Genomic DNA, 23,538 nt, shown 5'->3' with positions numbered 1-23,538 from the left:
CTTTATTTTACTATATTTTTTTGCGATTTACACGTAGCACTGTTTACACGTAGCGTAATAAATTTTTAAAAATGTAATTGCTGATTTACATTCGATTCAAACATTCCATTTGTTCATTTAGAGGTTGCGCCATCTATTGGCGATACGTGTAAATCAGCAAGTCGAATGGAGATAGAAATTAATTGATTTACAAAAATCCAATAGATATTTTGGGATTGGATTATGACATTACCTAAATTAAGGGTAAGTAGACATAACTGCCGAGTTTCGTAGCAATTGGTCGAATGGCCTAGGAATGTATAGCGAACAAACAAACAATCACCTCTTTCTCAGCAAATGTAATTAATTATATCAACACACCTGAATATTTTGCCGAGCATAAATTATTTTATTCTCAAACGTTTTCAACCTACTTATTATAGATCATCTTCAGGAGGGCCAGATGGCCGAGCGGGTAAGGTGGCATCCTACCGCCCTGTGGGACCCAGTTCGAATTCGGACGGGTCGAAAAATTCCCAGGAAATATTCGGGGGAGTAGTCCGATCGGATATGAGGAGCCCCGTCCCTCACTACCCGGCCGCCCCATTGTGGGCCTGGCCGAACACATAATGGGCTTGCTAAAAGAGGCCCTCTTAGTGCTCACAGGGCGGAAAGAGTTAATCTTACATTCCATTATACATTAATACTAAACGAATACTAACATGTAATTTCTTTATCATTTCTTTCGTACGTTATAGTATTTTTTAAAAATTAATGCATATTGAATAGAATAGAAACGAAAATCAATTCGCAAGTTTTATCGATAGATCGGAAATTTCAGAACTACAGTAGTTTGAAATACAGTGTGCATTGCCCGGTAAAGCGACTTTAATACAGCTAGAGATAAGCAAGCCAATGGCTTGGTGCGTTTCAAACGAAACAGTTTATTCATTGGTTTACTCATCAGCTGTATTTCACCGGGCAACGCGCCCACAATTTTCAAATTCTTCGTCTTCCTCATCCTGGACTTATTTATTTATTTAATTTTTAAGTTTTTCCTAAACACGTTATATATTAAACAAAGACATTTTAATAAATTACCTAAATAATAATTATATTTAACACGATATATGTTTTAATATTTTAAACATTTTAATAATAAATCGTTATTTAATTACGCACTTTACTTCCAGTAGGGGGCTTAGGTAAGCTGTAATCAAACTTCGGAAAGTGTGTGTGTGTATGTGTGTAGTTTGGGAAGTTAGATCAGTGAAAGATCATGTGAAGTTTCCTTAATTATAATTACAATGTCAGGAAGGAAAAAAAGACTAGTTTCTACATGAAACCATTAACGTGATGGAGAATTTATTCGTAAGAACTATCAATAATGCATTTTTATATCACAGTTCTTAATTCTGGTAAGTTTTTCCTTTTATCAGTTTGATTTACCATGGGAATTATAATCTAACGTATTGTATTTTCCATTGTAAATCTGTCGTGTAAATTTAAAAAAAAAAAAAAACAATACATTTACGTATTGTTTACGTAGCTGTTAAACTGTCCAATTACAAAAGAGATTATATTTTTAATTGGACAAATTTGAAATATTTTCATCGTTTAAAACCAATAATTAAATTAAAATAACGACGATTAACTTAATTATAGAATATAGACAACGTATTTAAATAATTTACCGATAATTTCCCGTTCGTAGAATCTATTTGCAATAGATAATGCATTTATTTAATTAGGAAATATTAAATAAAAACAAATCTTATTTAATATTTCCTTCTCCTTAATTTCTGCTGTAATTTTGGCTTTGGTTCTAGATCTATAGAAAATTATAGATCTAGTTTTATGTTTAAAATGAAAAATTTTGATGCGATGATGATTAGAAGACTGGTATCGTCGCGAGTTTTTATGGAGTAAATGCACTTAAATTGATCATAAAAGTTTGCTTAAATGTTTAAATATTAATTAATGATGTAATTAAAGTTTTTAATTTACAGGAAGATCTACTAGATAAGGTTGTCAATATTTTTTTGAAAAGCGCGTCGAATAATCGCCTATTACAAAACTGTGCGACTTTTATGGATTACTTTCGTGTTATATATTTACGTAGAAAATAATTATACGGCGACGGATACGTAGATATGTAAATTTTTTCATTATAAATTGATACTATGAATGAATAATTCATGGATTTAAGAATACGATTGTCTATATCTTTTCAAAAACAAATTTTTTTTTTTTTAAACTTGTAATTACATTAAGTAAAGCTCATTTTATACTTTGTAATGGATGATTTTTGAGAACTTTTTATATGGTACCGGTAATTATAGAATCTAAACTTTGTTGCAAAGTTGGCATTAAAGTAATAAATTTATATGTATTTGTCGTATCTTTATTTGCATGCTAATTTCATTGTCGATAGAAATAAATTTGATTTTGATTTACTGTTAATAAAATTTGTTACGTACAGAAAGTAACTTTAATCATTAAACATTTTTTAAATTTATATTGATATTTTCATTCTTGTCTAATTCATTTGTGATTTTTGTTAAAAATATGTATTTTTTAAAATAATTTAATAGCAACTTTTAAAAACGAATCGGTATTTAAATTATTTCTTAAGTATATATGATTGGCAAAATAACTTAAATATTTTTTTTTTCTGTTGTTTAATTACAGTAAAAGAGAGATTAATAATATTTGACACTTTTACTTTTGAAATGACATTGTCTTTTTGGTACTTCATTAGATTCTTTAATTGATTAAACTGCAAGTCATAAAATTCGCATTTGTTTCTCATCTTAAACGATAATAAATTGTTTATTTTAAAACTTAAATATCAAATTTTCATATACAATTTAAAGAAATATTGTTATATGAATTATTGTTTTAATACTTTTTAATAATAAATATCATTTTAAACCATTAACTTTTTTTATTTCATGATTTCTTAAAAGATCAATGAAATCAATTTGTGAATTTAAGTAGTTCATATATTCATCTTAAATTTTTATTATTAGTGAAGCAGTAGTAGTAAGGAAGTATGAATGGTGTAATTATATAATCATTGATTTTATTGTGATCATTATTTATGAAATAAATTATAATCATTATTTGTTATACATAGCATATTAAAAGTTTTATATGACTTTAATACTTAATTTATCATCATTTTCTTTTATTTTTCTTATATGAAAATTTGTCTTTCTTCAAAATAAAAATGTTATTGTTTAATAAAATGTTTAGTTTTAGACTACATTATAAATATATTTTTTGACTCCATAGTCAATCTATGAATAAATAATCTTAATTTAAATACTTAAGAGAGCAGAAGAATATTTTCATTGGGAAGTTTTCTTTTTTATTTTAATATCTTATTATGATGATGAATCAAACTGTATATAGATATATAAATGAATTAATAAGTGCATGTTAATCTAAGTAGAGTTTTTAAATTTTTTATTTATAAACAATAATTCACAAATAAATATAATAAATTTGTTTTAAAGAATTATAAAATTTAGGCACAAAAACACTATATATAACAATCTTTAAAAATATTTTAAACTTTTTATTATATAGAATTATTCACTAAATACATCAAGTTTTTGATACTTTCATTTTAAAATGTATTAAAGCAGTTTTCTCCTAATAGTTTACAACCTATTTCTTTTTCTTCAATACAATATTGTGTACAACTGATAGAATATAAACATGAAATTGTCATGAAAATTTTTAAATTATGAAAACCAGATATATTTGAACCACCTTATAAATGTTCTTCCTTATGATTTGCCACATTTTGGCTGTAAAACAAGATAATTTTGTTTTGAATATGGTGAATGAAAAATGCATTTAACAAATTGTGTGGTTTAAGATATTTTAATAGTAAATTAATTTAAAGTATTTGTGGAAGGTGGTGGTATTTTCTTATTGGAAACAATTATTTTGTTGTTTACTTGTAATTTCATATGAACAAATTTTTGCTCTCTGAAATGTGTCACAGCCTATTGAAGTAAAGGATAAATTTTCATCAGACTCTGTTAATTTTTCAACAAATTATAAGGATAGAACCCTACACAAGCTAGTTCAATTATATGTAAATGAAATATCATATCTATCAATTGGAAGATGAAATTTAATTTTGAGGATTTTTAAAGCTTGAATTTAATATCTTGAAAACTTCTGATCGTTGTATTTATTTGAGGAAACATTTATAAAATAGATTTTTTTCTTAACTAGAAACATGTTATAGATTTTATTCTATACTCTTGTAAAATTCCTGATTTTAGCATGTAACGAAGAACAAGGCATATTTTTAATTCCATTTTTATAGTTTAGTAATAAAATTGAAGACATTTCAAAATTTAGGTTATTGTTCACATGGTATTTTTACTGGAATTCTCTTTTTGCTTAGGAAATCTTATTTACAAGTTTCATTTTTCTATGTAATTTATCTTTTTCTCAGACTTTACCATTTGGAAAGACCTTGCTAGTGGTTAAATCTTTTTCTGGTATTGTTGTACAAGTCAACCCTCCTATAACACTGTTGATAATTCCGTTTTATATGAATTCCATGTTGTACAAGTCACTTAGATTTTACAAATACGTGAACCGTTCACAGCCCGGCACACATATTTGTAAAATCTAAGTGACTCGTACAACATGAAATTCATATAAAATGGAATTATCAACAGTGTTATAGGGGGGTCGACTGTATTCATATCTTCACTTCTCTAATAAATTGGGCAAATTTTAAATGCAACAATGACAATGTTAATCATTACATCCAATAATATGAAACATTATAAGTCGTTTAGAGGAATAAATGGACCACTTTTTTAGGAGTTGTTACTACAACTCATAAAATTGATGCAATGAATAAGTGAAAGAAGGTAACATATATACATGGGTCGCACTGCATATCACCAAAATTACTACTTGGAAATATTTTTTTTTAAATTTCATTAAAAATATAATACAGTGGGTGATTGGTTAACGAACATAATCCGTTCCAAGACTGTTCGTTATCTGAATTGTTTGTTAATCGATTATCAATTTACCATAGGTTTTTATGGGAATTTGATTAATTCTTTCCAGAGACTCCAAAAAATAAAAAATATATACTTTTTTATTTTTATATTTTTTATTTATTATGTTTATTTATAGGTAATAATAAAAATACATATATATGCAGTCTTGCATTTTTATTAGTCATGTTTTTTCCGTTTGTGGGGGTTAAAGAATGTCCAATATCGATTACTTTTCTCTCTTCTTCAAGATTTTTCAGAAGTAATTAATAGCATTGCAATTGTAGATATCCCTAAGCCTATTAACCTCAACCTGGCTTGGATGCCATTCTAAGACCGTCATTCTGACATCATCCCACTTCTTCAAAAAAATGTTTAATAGCAGATATTGACATTAATTCTCTTTTTCGGAAGAAAACATATCTCGCACCTGTTCAAACCATACTGCCTAGCAACAACAGACATCAGACATCTGCCCACTCTCTGCCTTTGATGATATACTCTTACCTTTCAAAAATAAAAACCGACACAAAACTTAGTGAGTTCCTGCCCAACAGTGTCGCGAATACTATAAAAGAATTGTTTCTGTCAAAAAAATAAAAGGCTGGAATTACAAGGGAGAGTTTCAAAGTTCGGAGGAATATTATCCGATCAATATATACTGGGTTGAGCGGCGATGTCGATATCTCCCGCGCTCCAAAAAGTTTTGAATTGTTGTCTGAAGATAAGGGAAGACCAATCGGTATTCATTATTTTACGTCGCTTCTTCTTGTGTTTGTTCTGTGAGGTGTTCATTATCCAATCATGTGTTCATTGTCCGAACATAAAAATCTTTCGTGAAAGTGTTCGTTATCTGATTTGTTTGTTAACCGATCACCCACTGTTCTGGCAATATTCTAGTGTGCATATTTTGACATTTAGTGTGAAATTGAATCACAAAGCATGCTTCAGGAAAATCAGCAGAATATCGAATACTGTGGAATGGACGTCCTGTGCACCGCACACCTAGCAATATTGTGATGTCATATGGCAAGTTCAGACAGGAAAGCAGGAAGTGATGTTGAGAACTGAAGGCAGTTTTCATGTAATGCTGTCCAGCATTTCCAGATTGGGGATCTTTTGACTGACAGAAATTTCTCCAAATTTTCTCAACAAAACAAATTCTCCTTGCACCTGGGATATTTTTACACTTCGATCTTTATTCAGTAGACTAAAGCATAAAAATCTTGATATGACAGAACATGTGAAATATTTGCTTAAACTTTTTTGGATTGTGTTAGTGTGGGCAGGTACAATACATATATTAAATTGTTTGAATTTAATATATGTGAAATACTGTTTAAGCATTGTGGTCAAATGTGTTATTCAGAAATATTCAAAAATGATTCATATTTCTAAGTGACAGCTTAACATGTTATTTTTGCTTTCCAGATTCCAAACTGATAAGGCTACCAGCACCTGCATTAATTAGTAAGTAAAACTGGTGGTGATGAATAATTTGAAGTGGTGAGAAAATTTAAACTGGCAAAATAGTTGATTTTTTTAAAATTTTAGAGTGACCCTGTATATAATGATGAATCAGCAGGAGGATATTCAGAAAGTCTGTTTATGAACAGACTTTCAATATGCTACTAGCAAATTTTTTACATGTCAACTGGAACCAGTGTAAGCTGTAGAGCAATGATTCTCAACTTTTGTTTTTGATAATGCCTTTGTAGCTGGCTCCCTCACAGCTGTTAAACATATTTTACTATTTTGTATCATGTTTGATCGAATACATAATAAAAGCATTTTATTTTCATGTTTGCAGCGTTTCACTATGTCTACATTTTCAATTGTATTCATTTATGATTCCATTATCAGTTACAGAGAATTTGTAGACCAATTCAAAATTACCATATAATAAATGTTTTAACAGTGAAATTTATTTATTTGTCGAAACCGTGTCTTCTTCTTCTTGTTTCTTCTAATTCAATGTCACGACTTGGTGCATTTATTGACACTTGGCAAATAATTTCATCATCCACTTTTAATTCATACAGATACGCATTTTGGGCTTTCGCTCCTCTTCAAAAATTAGAAACAATTAGAAACAAGATTAAGAGAACACATTGCGGACCTGAAGTATAATAGAATCAACTCTGTTTTTTACGAACATTGTATAACCTCCACAACTGCAAAATAGATAAGAATGATGTTATAATAGTACACAAAGAAAAAAATTGGTACAAAAGAAAATTCAAGGAAAGCTACGAAATTACTAGACAAAAATAATATTAACAAGAATCTAAGCATTGACATTCATAAAAACTGGCTACAATTATTAAAATAGATTGTTTATACAGTCGCAGGCGAGGTCGTGTGCGCCACTCGGGGAAGTGAGATGTTACAAGTTACGAGGCATGCGAGGGAGGCCATCAAGTTGGGAGGGGAGTGGGAAGTACGGAAGGTGCCTGATAGATACTATCAGGCACCTTCCGTACTTCCCACTATAAGATACAACCTATTGATGTAACAGACTGAAGAGGGGCGAAAGCCCGAAATGCATATCTGTATGAATTAAAAGTGGATGATGAAATTATTTGCCAAGTGTCGATAAATGCACCAAGTCGTGACATTGAATTAGTGAAATTTATGTCGGTATGTACAAGCATGAAGTTTACCAGATGTTCAGTATATGGATAACTCTTTGCTTAAGCATAGCTTTACAGATGACTTATCTGCTTGACATTATTTGCTTGGCTTGCTATAGTTTAAAATCTCACCAAACAGTTTCAAAATTAAAATTGAAATAGTAAGTGAGACTTCTACCACATCTATACCAATGATGTAATATATATGAATTGCTGAGCAAAGTGAAGAGCAAATGACATGAACAAGGCTGTGTTAAGTCAATTTTGTACCTGATTCTAATACACAAAATTAATCAACAGAACTTCTACAAATTGAAATTTTTTTTAATAGGATGACAAGTCACACAAATAAGTGTCAAATCATTTTAAAATACATATATATTTTATTACCTGAATCTGTTTTACCAACCTCTTAGCAAGGAAGAAGGCTAAGGAAAAGGTTTTTGTAATTTACTTTTAAAGATTCATATCAAACAGTTTTGGCAAAATATTCACCACAGATACTTTAGTTTTATATATAATAGTCAACAGGAATTAAATTAATATTTGCAACATTAATTTTTGCTAGTGAAAATTATTAATTGCAGTAAACACAATTAAATAATAATTTGAAATCAAATTATTTAATTACATTAAAACAATTCATATTTATATGTATAATTGAATTTTTTTTAAAAATTTGCTTTGTTTGTTTAAAAAAAAACATAATGTTAGAAACTTTTTTGCCTCCCTTGGAGATTTTTTAGGTGAACTTTGAGGAGGTAGTTATTTAATTTTTTAATTAAATTTATAAATAAATATGCTTTGTTTTTATAGTCATTCTTAAAATACAGTGTTCAAATACAAATAAAGTTTCTTTTATTAAATTATTTTCAATATTTGATATAAATGAAATAGTAAAAATGCATTTATTGGAACATAATGCTTTTTTTTAGTGACTGTAGTGAATGAATGACTTTTCTGTTTGCATTTTTAGAGCATAAAATGAAACTAGAACTATCACAAAAACTTCTATTTATATCATTTCCAAGATGAGTGCTTTTATTTTTATTTAAAGTTCTACTTTTCATATATATAAAGGAGACAATGAGGAAATATTCTCATCTTAAATATGTAATTTATAAAATAAATTAATATTTGTATTGTGAAATAAGTAACTATTTTGTTAAGTGTAAAAGATTTAATGATAGTTTGTTTTAATAAATTAATTAAATTTTGATTAATGTGTATAAAATTTTAGCTTTGCTTATTTAAAAGCTTAAAAATTTCCTTTAAAAGTAAAAATGATTGTTTTCTAATCACTTTTTATAAAAGTTTAATATTTGAATATTTATTCACTTTTTAAATATTTATTTATATTTTATTTTGGATAGAATTTGTTCTTTATATTAAAAATTATCTAAAAATTAATCATTATTTTCAGTAATAAATTGATTTTATAACTTTCTTTACACAGTTACTAATAGCCTAAAATGCCATAAATTTATGAAATATAAGACTATTAAAATGTCAATAATTGATTACCATGCAAGTTTTTAAATTGAAAATACAGTCGATCCCCCCTATAAGACTGTTGATTATTCCGTTTTATATGAATTCCATGTTGTACGTGTCACTTAGATTTTACAAATACGTGAGCCATTCACAGCCCGGCACACGTATTTGTAAAATCTAAGTGACTTGTACAACATGGAATTCATATAATACGGAATAATCAACAGTGTTATAGGGGGGTCGACTGTAATGCAGAGTTAATAATTAGGGCATAATTATAATAAAATTCATTTGAAAGAAAAATTTAAAATTAAAATAAATTATTGTATGTAGAACATTAAAAAACCTTTAGTTATCTGAATATTACATCTTTCGAGATTTTTTTTCATTGCCATTATAAATAGTATAAGCAGACAACCTGAAAAGAGAAAAATTATAAATTAAATAAATATAATTTATAATATTTTTAAACAAAAATGAAGATGATTGCTGTTTCATTTTTAGAATTTAATGAACTTTCTAGAAACAAAGATCTATTATAATAGATTCTCAAACTTAGCAGTCTTCATGTTTCTTTTCTCGTATTAGTTTTGTTTTTATTTTAAACAAAGGAATTTGGTAATGAAAAAATAATCTGTAGAATTTGAAATCTAATCTAATCACTATTCTTTTGACTATCTAGCATTTATTAAATTTATAGAATTTGTAAGTTCATTTATTAGCTTTATAAATTATTAAAATTAAAACAGATTATGTGATGTAATAATCTACATCTAATCTTCATAAATACATCCTACTAGTATGTAGGATGTATTTATGAACTGGTTAAGCATTTTTTGAACAAATTATTTTCAAAATAAAACTAATTTTTGAGCATCAATTGGTTTGATATTTAACCATTGAATGCTTGAAAAATAGCACAAAAACAATTTTTTATTGTCATCAACTTAAATTATAACTTATTTAGAGGTATTACTGGTAATTACATTAACTTTACCTATATTTTTTAAATCCATTAAATGTATTATAGAAATTAATAGTTTGAAATTGTTTTTTACAGTGAGCACATAACTATTGGGTACTAGATGTTTGATAGTAGTTATTAGCTTGAAATCCAACTGATTATTTTAAAATTTTAACAATTGAAATAGGTCTTATTTTTTCATGGAAATAAAATGTAGAATCTCTTCTTCCTCTACTAGTAACTTACTTTTCAGATCATTTATTTTCAAATTCTTATAAAGGAAAAAAGACCAAGTGTTGCTTGATGGTAAATTTTCCTGATTGTCTTATTCTTTCAATATCCTTATCTGTGAATAGTAGTATTGTTTAGTTATAAGAGCTATCTTACAAGAAACGTATAGTGTTGCCTCTATTTTTCTCCCTTCAGATGTACAGGTACTGTACATGCATGTAAATTGACTGATTCATTACATTTCACCCAGAGTTATATCTATTCTACAATGATTATAAATGTTTAAAATTTTTCATTTTAAAGATATAAAATGTGTAGATATACAGAGGGTTCTTAAATGATATGCTTAAAATATGCAATTTTAAAAAGCAATTGAATAATCAGTCAGGATTGGCATGACTCAAGGACGTACAGAATGTTTTATTTAATGTAAAATGTAGCATTTTTAAATGTTTCTTTATGGAATGGCATTTTTAAAATTCACATGTGCAAACATTAAAATAGGATTGACAGCAGTGGCTTCTTCAGTTTGAAGAATTTCTTTTTTTCAGAAATGTACAATGCTCATTAGTGTTTGTTTAGGTGTCTGAAAACTTTAGCAAGCTTTGCTGCCTTTTCCTGTCCAAGTCGATTTCTAAGTTTTGAATGAACAAATCCATAGATAGAGAAAATTCTCTCAATTCCCGCTGAAGAAGCCATTGCTGTGTGTAGCTTTGTAACTAATTTTAAGAGGTTCATCAATTCTGTCACATAGTGACTGCAACCATGTAAAAGAAGTGATATTAGTTAGTACAGACTCTGTAAACATGTGTTACAGAAATGGGCTAGTTTTGCCAAGTATTTTAAAACTGAAGGCATAGCGTCTGGGTAGTAAGCATAGCACACAGTTAGTGCAGCATCCTTCATACTGTCTGTGAGCTTTGCACCCTGGTTTCTTGGGTCCAGAATATTTGTTAAAAGGTGATAGATTTGGTATGGCTACTTGCATGACTCCAGTGATCCCAAGTTGTTGCAAGCCATTTTGAACACTATAAAAGTAATAATATCATTAGATGTATAAAATGAATGAATTTAATGAACACAATTTAGAGTGGTTACAAAAATAATTCTGGCTAATGTAACTTACCCAAACCATAATTCAACTCCATTGATTGTACAGTCATTTCTTTGCATTTTATCTAATGTAACAGCAATAATCTTTAAATTAAACGTGTCGGCAAATCTTCAGCATCATGCTTTCAAGGTTTTGAACTTTGGCCCAATATTTTTGTGAATTACAAGCCTGTTTTCATCACAAACCTGTTAACATAAGATTTGTAACAGTTTTTAGGATTAAACACTTGATACTCATTATTCAATACTCGTTGAGTACATGAGTAGAGTTAACTAGCATTAGAGTAAACAGTCAGTTTACAAAATAAAATAATTTTATATTTCATTTCATCATTATTACTATATTACTATAAGTAATCACACTTCAACACAACTAGCATATGCTTTATGAATTAGTGACTTTGCCCACAGTACAAAATAAGAAAATAAAAACTACTTAAAATGATAGTACTGTACCTTCATTAGGATAGGCCAGTTCTGAATGTATGACTCTAAGCAATCGGCTAAGCTGTTCCAATGTACTGTACATCCTGAGGTAACATCAATCCTTTTCCATCTGCCTCTTTGTATTTGGCTTTTGGGAAATGATGATTCTGGAAGTATACAATGATGTGCTTAACTTGCTCATTTACATCTTTAATATTGATATCTTGAGCCAGTAAGTTTAAAATATGAGCAGATAATTCCTAAGTGACAATATCTAAATTTTCTGTCATTGCTAATGTTTCTCTCATTTTTTTTCATATTACTTGCATTGTCACTTACCAGGCTTCTTACTTTACAGCCATACTTTTGATTGCATTTTTTTATTGCTGCAGTTACAATAATTTTTAAATAATTTGATGTGTGACTTTCTGCACTTGTATCAACTGAGTCAATCAAATAAACTGTTTCATTAGGATCAGTCACACACACACAAATCACTGGTTCATAATGGATATTACTCTACCCATCAATAGCCATATAGACTGTAATATCCTTTAACTCATCAGCTGATTCATTCTCAATGGAATTGTATACAATATCCAGCAAGGGTCCCACCAATTTCCTTTCTGTGTGGAGGGTCATATTGAGGTTGCAACATCTGACAAAATTTTATAAATTTGGGGTGTTCTACATGAGTAAAGGCTGAATTGGTGGCATATATAAATATGAATTTACTTGTCTTTTTAAAGTTAAGGACATAAAAATCTGTAAAAAATAAAATTGGATTTTGTTATATAGTAGTTAAATAGTTGTTTATTGAATAAGAATATTTCAATATTTAACTTACTGTAATACACAGCAATTAATACATCCATTAAGATAATGCAATGGTTATTTATAATTACCAAATTTAAGATTTACATATAAAATCTATAATAATTGTCATAAAATTATATGAAAAGAAAGATTAAGATAACTTTAAAAATAAAATATTTATAATCATTTATTATATCATCAAAGATATCATATCAATAATCATAATTTTGTTGTTTGGTTTGCCTACAGCATTATTGTGTTGAATGTAGATGATAGAATAATGTTAATGTTAAAATACTATTCAATAGTACATTGATGATAAATTTAGAATTTTAATGAACTAATTTCAGGAAGTTTTAATATAATTTTTTAATTGGAAAGTAATTGTTGTAAACAATAGTTTATTATTTATTTAAGAAACTATGAGTATAATCAGTTTAAAAAATGTTTTTAGAATGATACAAATATTTTAATTAAATTAATAATAAAATTTTTTATTATAAATAAAATGTTTAATTTTATTTGATACAAATTTTGTTGGCAAATAAGTATCTTAATTCATATTATAAAATATATTTATAAAGCGTTTCATTGTGTTCTGTTTAAAATTGTAAATGCTGTTTTTATTAATTTAATTCTGGCAAAAGAATGACTGTACATTAAATGTTAACTCCTCTGATAATCATCTATTTACAACTGATATTAACTTTCACAGATTAGATTACTAAAACTAATTATATTGGTAGGATAGTTTTAATGCTTAATAAACTTAAAAAATATCCAGTTCATTATTTATTAAGTTTCTTAATTAAATGAATTTTTCAGTTTTATTAATTAAATGTTAAAAGTATTTTAATCTTATTAGATGTGTTTTCTAAGCTTTTTATTTTAACTGAATGGTTTGAGTGCAAAAGTAATAAGCCACACAAAGAGAAATTTAAGAAATATCACATTTAAATCTTTAAACAAATCCTGAAATCAGTATCTTTGATAATAATAAAATGCCAGTTTATAGCAAAACTGGCATTTTATCGATATTTTTTAAAATTGATAATTGTTTTTTTTTCTTTGTGTGGCTTATCACTATCTGCATACAAGCCATTGAATGAAAATTAAAACATTTTTATTTAAATATATCACAAATTTCATGCCTTTAAGAACATTTTAGTCATGTTTTAGAAGGTTAATATTTTTAATACGGAACTCAATTATAGAATTAAAATATGTACAAAGATAAAATCAAATTATTTATACTGAAGAGGGTAAAGATATTTTTAACAAAAATATTAGAAAATTAAATGTGGAGAATTACTAAATTTTAGATGTTTAAAATTTTGAAGTTTTAAACTTGACATATTAAGTATTAACAGTATTTTATTATGTTTTAAAATGACTAGTTTAAGAATAAAGCTTGCTATTTTTTTTAATGAGTAGTTTAAATAAGTACAGCGAATCTTCACATAACATTGTTTAGGAAAGTTACAAGTACTGTACATTTGTAATCATTTACGATTGAGAAGTTGGTTTCCAAAATCTGCCAAGTGAGATAAATTCTCTCTCTTTTCTCAGAGCTGGACCTTGTAACGTATTGTAAAGCTCATGAGATTTTGGAAACCAATTTCTGAATTGGTTTCCAAAATCTCTAAAATCTGTGTTTTCTTTACAGGAAAGGCCAAAATCAGTTTTACAGTAAGAAATTGCAACCATCAAAGCATATACTTGCTCTTTGTAAAATTAAATGCATATTTATAAAGTTTAAAGAGTTTTTTTTAATTGTTTCTTGCATGCAGTAACTTGGAAAAGGAAAATTTAGTTTAAACATTGTAGGTTTGGGAAATAAAAGTAGAACTTTGTAAGTTCTGGCATGAAACTCTGCTTCTAGCCAAAGTAATGAATATGATTCAGTTATCACCTGCTTATTTTTTATTGAAGTAATGATAAAGATTTGACAATTAATATGTGAAGAGTAAAACTAGCATTTATTAATTTAATGTCTATAACAAAATTATGAAAAAACTTACATGTACTAGCATTTCTATCAGAAATAAACTCTTTCTGATCAAATTTATATACTGTACTATCACGAATCATTCATGTGGTATATGATCATGTCTTTCAATTGATTACAAAGGAGTTAGTAGATTTTGGTGTGAAAAACACATTGGCAATGGTAGGTTTTGGAATAAAATATATTATTTAATTCTTTTAAACAAGCAGATAAAATTTTTTGACAAACAAATAACTGTCAGAAATGAATCTGGCATACCTCAAATAGTAGGAATTGACTCTTAACAGAAAGTTGATTTTTTTTTTTTTGATTTGGCAGGTTATGGAAACATATTGCACAATTATTGTTGTTAAATTCAAATTTATGTTTATAAAGAAAATTTGAAATGGGAAATAAATGCTGGAAGTTGCAAACATGATCCAATTAGAATAATAATAACTGAATTGTATCTTGTTTATATTATTTAGTGTATGGTAATGTTGGTTTTGTTACACATTATTTTGTTAATGTCAGTTTCCAAGAACNTAATACTTTTTTATTGTATCTAGCAATTCTCACTTTATGCTGTCCATGTACAGTACATAAGCCATTTTTATTTCATTTTTATCTGGAGATCTGGGAATGAATCCGAAAGGTTTGGAAAAAACCTGGAAATTTTTTGGGAGATGGCCTGATATATATATTCAAACAGCTAATTTGATTGCTTTTCATCTACAAGGTCATTTATTAATTGCATGTAGTTATTCACTGATGTCATATTGTGCAAATTGTGTCATTGAATATAATAAGAAAAAAACAAATTTAAATTTTATTGTAGTTTGGATAAAAATAATGCTGAAGTATACAAATCTGTAAAAGTAGTGTGATAAATTATATAGTAAAATTCATTGAATTAAAATTCAAAAAATTGAGTTATACAAAAAAATCTTGTAAGTAAAGAAGTATTAAAAGTAGAATAACTTTTAATAATTTTTACTTATTTAGTGGATTAAATTTTTTTTATATAATCAGTAGAGTATAGTTTACTTATGATTAACATTAATTTATTAATTAATTGTTCTGTGATATAAAATATAAAGTTTTGTTAAAGTTTTGTTGAAATAATTTTTTTTTCTTATTACTAATAATACCTTCTCTCTTACAATTAGTTGGAGTGATATACATGGTGGTGCATATGTATATCTTGGTGGAAAAATTAAGTTAGTTAAAAGGTACAAATAAAATTCAAATCAAATGCAGTTAAGTAGTAAATGGAATATGAAATACATCTGTATAATTTTATGAATATCTACAGAATTTGATTGCATCTGAAGGCAAACATTTGCCTTCAGATGCAATCAAATTCTGTAGATATTCATAAAATTAGAGAATAATATGGTATTTGATAATTGCTGAAATTCCTTTTGTTATGTTTCTGATGCACTCCTGAAGAATTTGCAGGTTTTCCATTGGAGACATACAAATTTTTAGTTGCCCCATACTGCAAAGTCTAGATTTTAAATTGGGACTATATTGTGACCACTTGATCCCATTCTGTCTCCATCCTTTTCTGGTGCATCCAGAGCTATCAATCTTGGACCAAAAAATTTGTTTATTGTTTTGCACACATGTATGGTCTGTCAACTATCCTCTTATCAAACAAGTTGTTTCTAACAGTTATTCAAGAATTACATTATTTTCCTGTCAGGACACACACATGCCCACCCTATGTCTTTACTACCTTGTATGTAGACTTTCTGGAAAGTAGCTTCCATTATATTAATAAACATCAGTTCAGTGAAAGGGATTTTATTATATACAACTTAAAATTATACCTCTGCATTATTTTTCAACATAATTTCCAGCCAAATTTAAACATTTTCATAGTGTGTTAAAAGTTTTTGTATTTCATTGTTGTATAACACCCCTGCCTGTGATTTCAGCCACGTCAATGATCATTTCATGAATAACTGTAAAATTTGCGGAATCTCACTAGAAAATTCTGAAATTGTGACTTGGTGATTCTCTCTGACATTTCCATCAATCTTTTGTATGAGTTCATCAGTCACCACAGATGACCAGCCACTTCTCTGCTTATCATGAACATATTTTTGGCCATTTTTGAACATACAGCACCATTGCCTCACTTTACCTTCACTCATTATATTCTCTCTATAAACTTTGACAGTTAATAATGGATATCAACATCTTTATAGTGTTTGGTTACGAGAAATCTTATCACTGAGCAGCTATACCTTACCATTAATAGGAGTTTGAATGGCAATTATGGGAAGATGATGGAGAGAGTACAACCTGTACTCTGCCACATCTGACTCACTTTACATTGTTGCCAAATATGACACCATTATCTCTACTACTGCAAGTATCACATGAAAACAAAAGTTATTTTCTGGATAGTCCTCATATGTAAATAGAAAGTAACTGTAAACTTATTTTCACTTATTTAAGTTTACAGTTACTTTCTATTTACATATGAGGACTACCCAGAAGTGAATAGAAAGATACTATGTTTCTATTTACATATAAACTTGTAAAAATTATGAAATTTATTGATATTAAATAATTATTAACTGTATTAAATAGTAAGTTTACTTAAAACATTACATTATTTTTCAGGTTAAATTAGAGCGTGTGCTAGGCTTAACTGTATCATGCAATGCAGCTCTTGACTGTGATCCAATAACCAGTATTGTTGCTTATCCTGCAGGGTAAACTTAAAATTATTATTGTTATTATTATTATACTTTAATATTTTTATCTCAATAAGTGTAAGATTAATTAACTAATTGTTAATTTATAAATTATTGTTTATTAATATTATTTGATATTAAATAAAAGAAAAATTAAAAATGACATAGTAATAACTCGATGAAAGTAAAGATTTTAAAATTGATTAGATAATGGAATTAAATTTACTTTGTCGTTGAAACTGTAATATATTTGAACCCTTTTCATTTTAGGTTAATTTGAATATAAAATATTATTATTAGAATATATATTTTCAAAATTTAACACGAGATCATATCATTGAGTATCCGGCTCTTACTCTTAACAGAGACTTGAATTTTAGCTGAAACCACGTCATGCGATCCATCTGAACTTGCTAACAAGCAAACTTTTTGCTTTTTCTTGCAATTTGTAATAATAATCTTTAAATATGCAAACAATTTTCTAGCTATGATTAGAAGGCTACCTTTGTGATGTTACCAAATAACAAATTGTCATAGCATTGTACTGAGTGGTGTACTTAAACTGATTTGATATATTGATTCTTTATTTGTAAAATAGATAAATATACAGTAGAACCTCGATTATCCGGACTAATTGGGGATGAAGGTAGTCCGGATAANATAACTCGATGAAAGTAAAGATTTTAAAATTGATTAGATAATGGAATTAAATTTACTTTGTCGTTGAAACTGTAATATATTTGAACCCTTTTCATTTTAGGTTAATTTGAATATAAAATATTATTATTAGAATATATATTTTCAAAATTTAACACGAGATCATATCATTGAGTATCCGGCTCTTACTCTTAACAGAGACTTGAATTTTAGCTGAAACCACGTCATGCGATCCATCTGAACTTGCTAACAAGCAAACTTTTTGCTTTTTCTTGCAATTTGTAATAATAATCTTTAAATATGCAAACAATTTTCTAGCTATGATTAGAAGGCTACCTTTGTGATGTTACCAAATAACAAATTGTCATAGCATTGTACTGAGTGGTGTACTTAAACTGATTTGATATATTGATTCTTTATTTGTAAAATAGATAAATATATTAAAATTTAAATAAGATTATATTTGAAAATCATTTTTCAAATCATCTTGTTCAGAATGACTACCATGCTAATTGTTTTTCTAAATTTTTGTTTTTGGACTGAAATTTGAAAAAATTGTAGACCTATAAATTTCCATTGTCATCATCAACCAGCCTGAAGTGGGACTTGAACCCAAAACTGCTGCTTACTGTGTGGATGTGTTGCCAGTTATGCTACCTGGACCTCCATCCAATCTTTGCTTCCAGAGCTGTTAATTTAGATATAACTGTGTGCCCATGGCCTAAGTTGGCACTGTAAGTAACCTGTACCAGCCAACCTAGGTCATGGGCACTAAGTTGTTCCTAGTCAGTGCTGTGAATAACCTGTACAGTTATATCTAAATTAATAGTTTTGGAAGCAAAGATCAGATGAAATTTGGATAGCATAACTGACAATGCATCTGCTTTGCAAGCAGTAGTTGTGGCTCAAGTCCTATTTTGGGCCAATTATTTTCTTCCAGAATCTTCTAAATTTATTAATAAATATTAATTTAATTACAATTATTAAATTTAATAAGATATGGCACCTAATGCCTACCTCTAGGCAAATCACTTAGACTTTAATTATTAATAGTAGCAGTAATATAGCTTAATCTAATCTGGTAATCATTTGACTTTAAATAGTGACTAGATATTACAGTTCTAATTGTTTTTAATAACTAAATTATTTAATTTTATACTTATTTTCATTCATATTAATATAGTTTTATTTTTTAGGTGCGTAATTGTTCTCTACAATGTTCGGAAAAATAGGCAATGCCATATTCTTAGTGCTTCCAAGAAAACCATTACATGTTTGGCATTCTCCTGGGATGGAAAATACTTAGTTACTGGAGAAGTAAGTGCTAATAAAATTATTAAAAATTTATTTTTATGAACATTAAATGTATTAGCAGATTTCAATTAAGAAAATGGCATTAAGATGTTTAATAATTGAAAATTTTTGGCATATAAAATATTCTGTTACATTTAAATGAATAATTACAAAGAGAACAAAAATAATTACTATTTATTAAAATGATTAATATCTTTCCTATAATTGTATATGGAAAAAATTAAATATGTGGATTACACTTGAAATAGAAGAATAAATACTTACATGATAACTTTCTTTCCAATACATCACTAGTTTTATAACCTACCATTTGCATCGTCATTTACTTGCATAATTTGAAACAGTATTTATAGCTTTAAAAATAGTGATTTAACATAATTTTCAAACAGAATAAAATATTCATTTAAAAGTTTTATATTTTTATGAAAAATTAACTTGTGTAATAAAATTAAATATTTATAGAATCAAAGAAACAATAGATTGCTTCTTTTTAAAATTTAAATGAATCAGATAAAACCTTTATACACATTTAACACAAGTTTCTCTCTGGTCATTTATTTCAAAAACTAATATGTACTACAGAACTTTTGCTAATGTATATACTATGTTAGTCATGTGCTAAACAATAGTTCAAATTTCTGCACCCTCCAGTCTTCTGTTGGAGAAGGATATTGTAATATTAGCCTCTAATGAAAATATGGCAACATTGTCAATAATTACCTTTTAGTACATTTTGAAATGTCAAGTGATACAGTGGAACTCTGTTAAGAAGTTGTTATATTAGAAGGTTTTCTGAATAAGAAGTTTAATTCTAAAAGTCTTAATTTTTTGTACTAAGAGAGATGTAAATTTTTCCCATATAAAAATGTTCCCATTTAAGAAAGTTTCCTGCTTAAGTAGACTGAAATCCTTGTCTGTGACTGGAAAATGGACTCACTTAAGAAGTTTTTCAACTACATCCTATTGAAAATTTTGTTCTATTGCATCTCAAAAATGAATAAAATACATCAGATATACACAAAATTTTGTCTGATTTCACATGCAAATTTGGATTAATTTGAACACGGATTTTACAATTTTCTTGCACAGTTATCTAGTAGTGTGCTTGCAACAAACAGCAATTTCTGAAAAATGCTGTATCTTTAAGTTTAATATTATAAATCTTCAGTGAATTTTAGTATGGTATTTGTAGATCTGTGGTTTTGTTCGTGGAAATCATAAAATGTATTTTTATTTTTATTATAACAAAATGAATGAAGCAGGTTACATTAGACAAATATCTAAATAAATATTGTGTAAGCCTAGTCTACTGTAATGAAGTGGAACTTTGTTAAATAAATATGGCTTATTGAACAAAAAGCTATTTTATTTTCATTTTTGCTTACAACGTTTAAAAACTTTGAAAGCAAAATTTTATACTTATTATTAAATTATTGTTCAAAATTGATAAGATCTTTAAATATATATTAATATAAAATTTACTTAATTTTTGTTTTAGATTTATTTTTATATATATAATAAAAATGTATTTAATTTTGAAGTTTAACACTTTTCTTTTAGTGTGGTCATCAGCCACATGTTCGTGTATGGGATGTGCAAGATTGTAACCAAGTTGCAGAATTTTCTGGTCATAAATATGGAATTAATTGTGTTGTAAGTGTAATTCTTCATATTTTAAACTAGAATATAAAGTGGCAATATTTTAAGACTTATTTAATACCAACAAATTTAATTTTTCTTTTATAAATTTGTCATAATTGCACTTTGTTCTGTTTTTGATATAATCTTAAATTATTTTATAATTGAATGCAAAAGGTTTTTTNAAAAAAAATCATTAAAAATAAATTCAAAAATAGTATAACTGTTTTAGTAGCAACAAAAGTTAATTATTGAAATAATAACTACTATCAGATACAGTAATTTCCCTTGGATACATTAGATTTATTAGCATATACCAGATAAACAAATGAAAGCAGAACTTCCAAGCAGTAGCTTCACAGGATAATATGCATTATGTTTAATAAATATAATTTTAACTTTGCATCAATTATATTTTAAGACTTATTTAATACCAACAAATTTAATTTTTCTTTTATAAATTTGTCATAATTGCACTTTGTTCTGTTTTTGATATAATCTTAAATTATTTTATAATTGAATGCAAAAGGTTTTTTGTAACAGTTTTAAGTAATAATAAATGTTTAAAAAATTAATTTTTTTATAAATTTAATTTCAGGTTTTTAATTTTATAATCATTATAAAATAATTTGTTTGGCAATTTTCTTTATACTCCTTAACTTAATTATTAAAAGAAAATAACATACCTTTTTCTACATGCCAGTAATCCTTAGTTTGTTTAATATTTTTGAGTATATTTAGTTTTCTTTCTCAGAATTCTCAAAATGACTATGAAAATGTTAGTCTTCAAATCATTGAAAGCTAATTACATTTTAGTTTATATTTTTTAAAAGTTTGTAAAACTAAAATTTTTTAGTGTAATGCCTATATCATGTAGACAAAAAAAATAATAGTGAGTGAGAAATTCAGTGTCATCATTCCAAAGCAAAAAATGCACAAGTGAAAAATGGGAATCTTCCATACATAATAGAAAATACTGGTCTCTTAGATATCTAATACTTTTATATTTGTATTATAATACTTTTATTTTATTTATAAAAACATATTTTTAGATATACAGTGAAACCTCCGTTAATGGACACTCTCGAATAGTGGGCACCTCCACTTAACAGCATAACCACTTAACAGAAGGTTGGTTATGGACGATCGTCATCCATAACCAGCCTTACGAAAACGCAATGTCCTGCCTACAATATTCTGAAAAAATTAATTATGTATGAAATATTTTAAAATGAAAACAAAGAATCGGTTCAAATACTCTTTCAGATGATAAATTTTGACCATAGTCAAATAAAGACTGGTTTAAAATAGGAATAGGGAAGGAGGGCAGTTATAAAAAGTCAAACAATATTCTCTATCCGTTAAAGAAGTTTAATCTGGTTAAGTTGTCAATCACCATTTATTATCATACATATTAATGTTGTTAAACTTCTGTCTTATTGTTGGAATTAAGCTTATGATACCAAAAAAACTATAAACTTTTCTGAAGTTATTTATTCATTTGACAAAAACTGTAGTATAGCAGTAATGAGAAAAAAACTCAATATCATAAATGATGTCATAAATGTGAGAAAACCGAATATCTTCCCATACTTTAAAGTGGTCGGCAAATTGCCTGTGTAACACTTCCTTTGAACTTTCACCAAACAAATGCTGTTGTCATAACTGTTTTAACAGCTTTGTGGTGGCTAAAGTGAAATTTTTAATAAATCAGTTACCGAAAAAAGCAGAAATGTTCAACAAGTTACACCTACTTGATAACTACAAAGCAGACAAATCCCTGTCTTGATTTTTATTAGTTGCTTAGATCATAAATGACATTATAAATGTAACAATTCCGAATATACTTCCCACCCTTTGAAGTGGATAGCAAATTACCTTTGTAACTGACATTCAAAGATTTAATTAAAATGAGATTTTTACAGCTGAAAAAATAAATAATATATTGTAGCATATATAATTAAAATATATAACATGCTTTTTGGTATATTCACATCCCTAATGCAAATTTGTTGTTTCCATAATCCATCGTATTCTTCACTATATTATGATATAATATAGCTGCCAATATGTATCTCCGAATAGCAGACACCTCTAAATAGTGGACAAACTTCTCAATCCTGACAGTATCCACTATTCAGAGATTATACTGTAATACTTTTTTATTGTATCTAGCAATTCTCACTTTATGCTGTCCATGTACAGTACATAAGCCATTTTTATTTCATTTTTATCTGGAGATCTGGGAATGAATCCGAAAGGTTTGGAAAAAACCTGGAAATTTTTTGGGAGATGGCCTGATATATATATTCAAACAGCTAATTTGATTGCTTTTCATCTACAAGGTCATTTATTAATTGCATGTAGTTATTCACTGATGTCATATTGTGCAAATTGTGTCATTGAATATAATAAGAAAAAAACAAATTTAAATTTTATTGTAGTTTGGATAAAAATAATGCTGAAGTATACAAATCTGTAAAAGTAGTGTGATAAATTATATAGTAAAATTCATTGAATTAAAATTCAAAAA

The 23,538-nt window shown here is 27.3% G+C and overlaps 1 protein-coding gene across 1 annotated transcript in view; it reads left to right on the top strand.

The window, feature by feature from the left end:
• Positions 1-207: 207 nt before the first annotated feature.
• The window catches only part of LOC111639070 (mitogen-activated protein kinase-binding protein 1-like), a 33,057-nt gene continuing 9,726 nt past the window's right edge, over positions 208-23,538 (top strand). Inside the window, exons 1-4 of the mRNA XM_023384842.1 lie at positions 208-243; positions 17,323-17,414; positions 19,250-19,370; positions 20,928-21,020. Of these exons, the coding sequence (XP_023240610.1) occupies positions 223-243; positions 17,323-17,414; positions 19,250-19,370; positions 20,928-21,020 (327 nt within the window). The 5' untranslated portion in view covers positions 208-222. The remainder of the gene's footprint in view (positions 244-17,322; positions 17,415-19,249; positions 19,371-20,927; positions 21,021-23,538) is intronic.

The sequence above is a fragment of the Centruroides sculpturatus genome, unplaced genomic scaffold, assembly GCF_000671375.1.
Source record: "Centruroides sculpturatus isolate CEXI.00-Female unplaced genomic scaffold, Cexi_2.0 scaffold1202, whole genome shotgun sequence".
Lineage (NCBI taxonomy): Eukaryota > Metazoa > Arthropoda > Arachnida > Scorpiones > Buthidae > Centruroides > Centruroides sculpturatus.
Note: the sequence above shows the minus strand (reverse complement) of the source record. Positions and strands in the feature narration are given on the sequence as shown.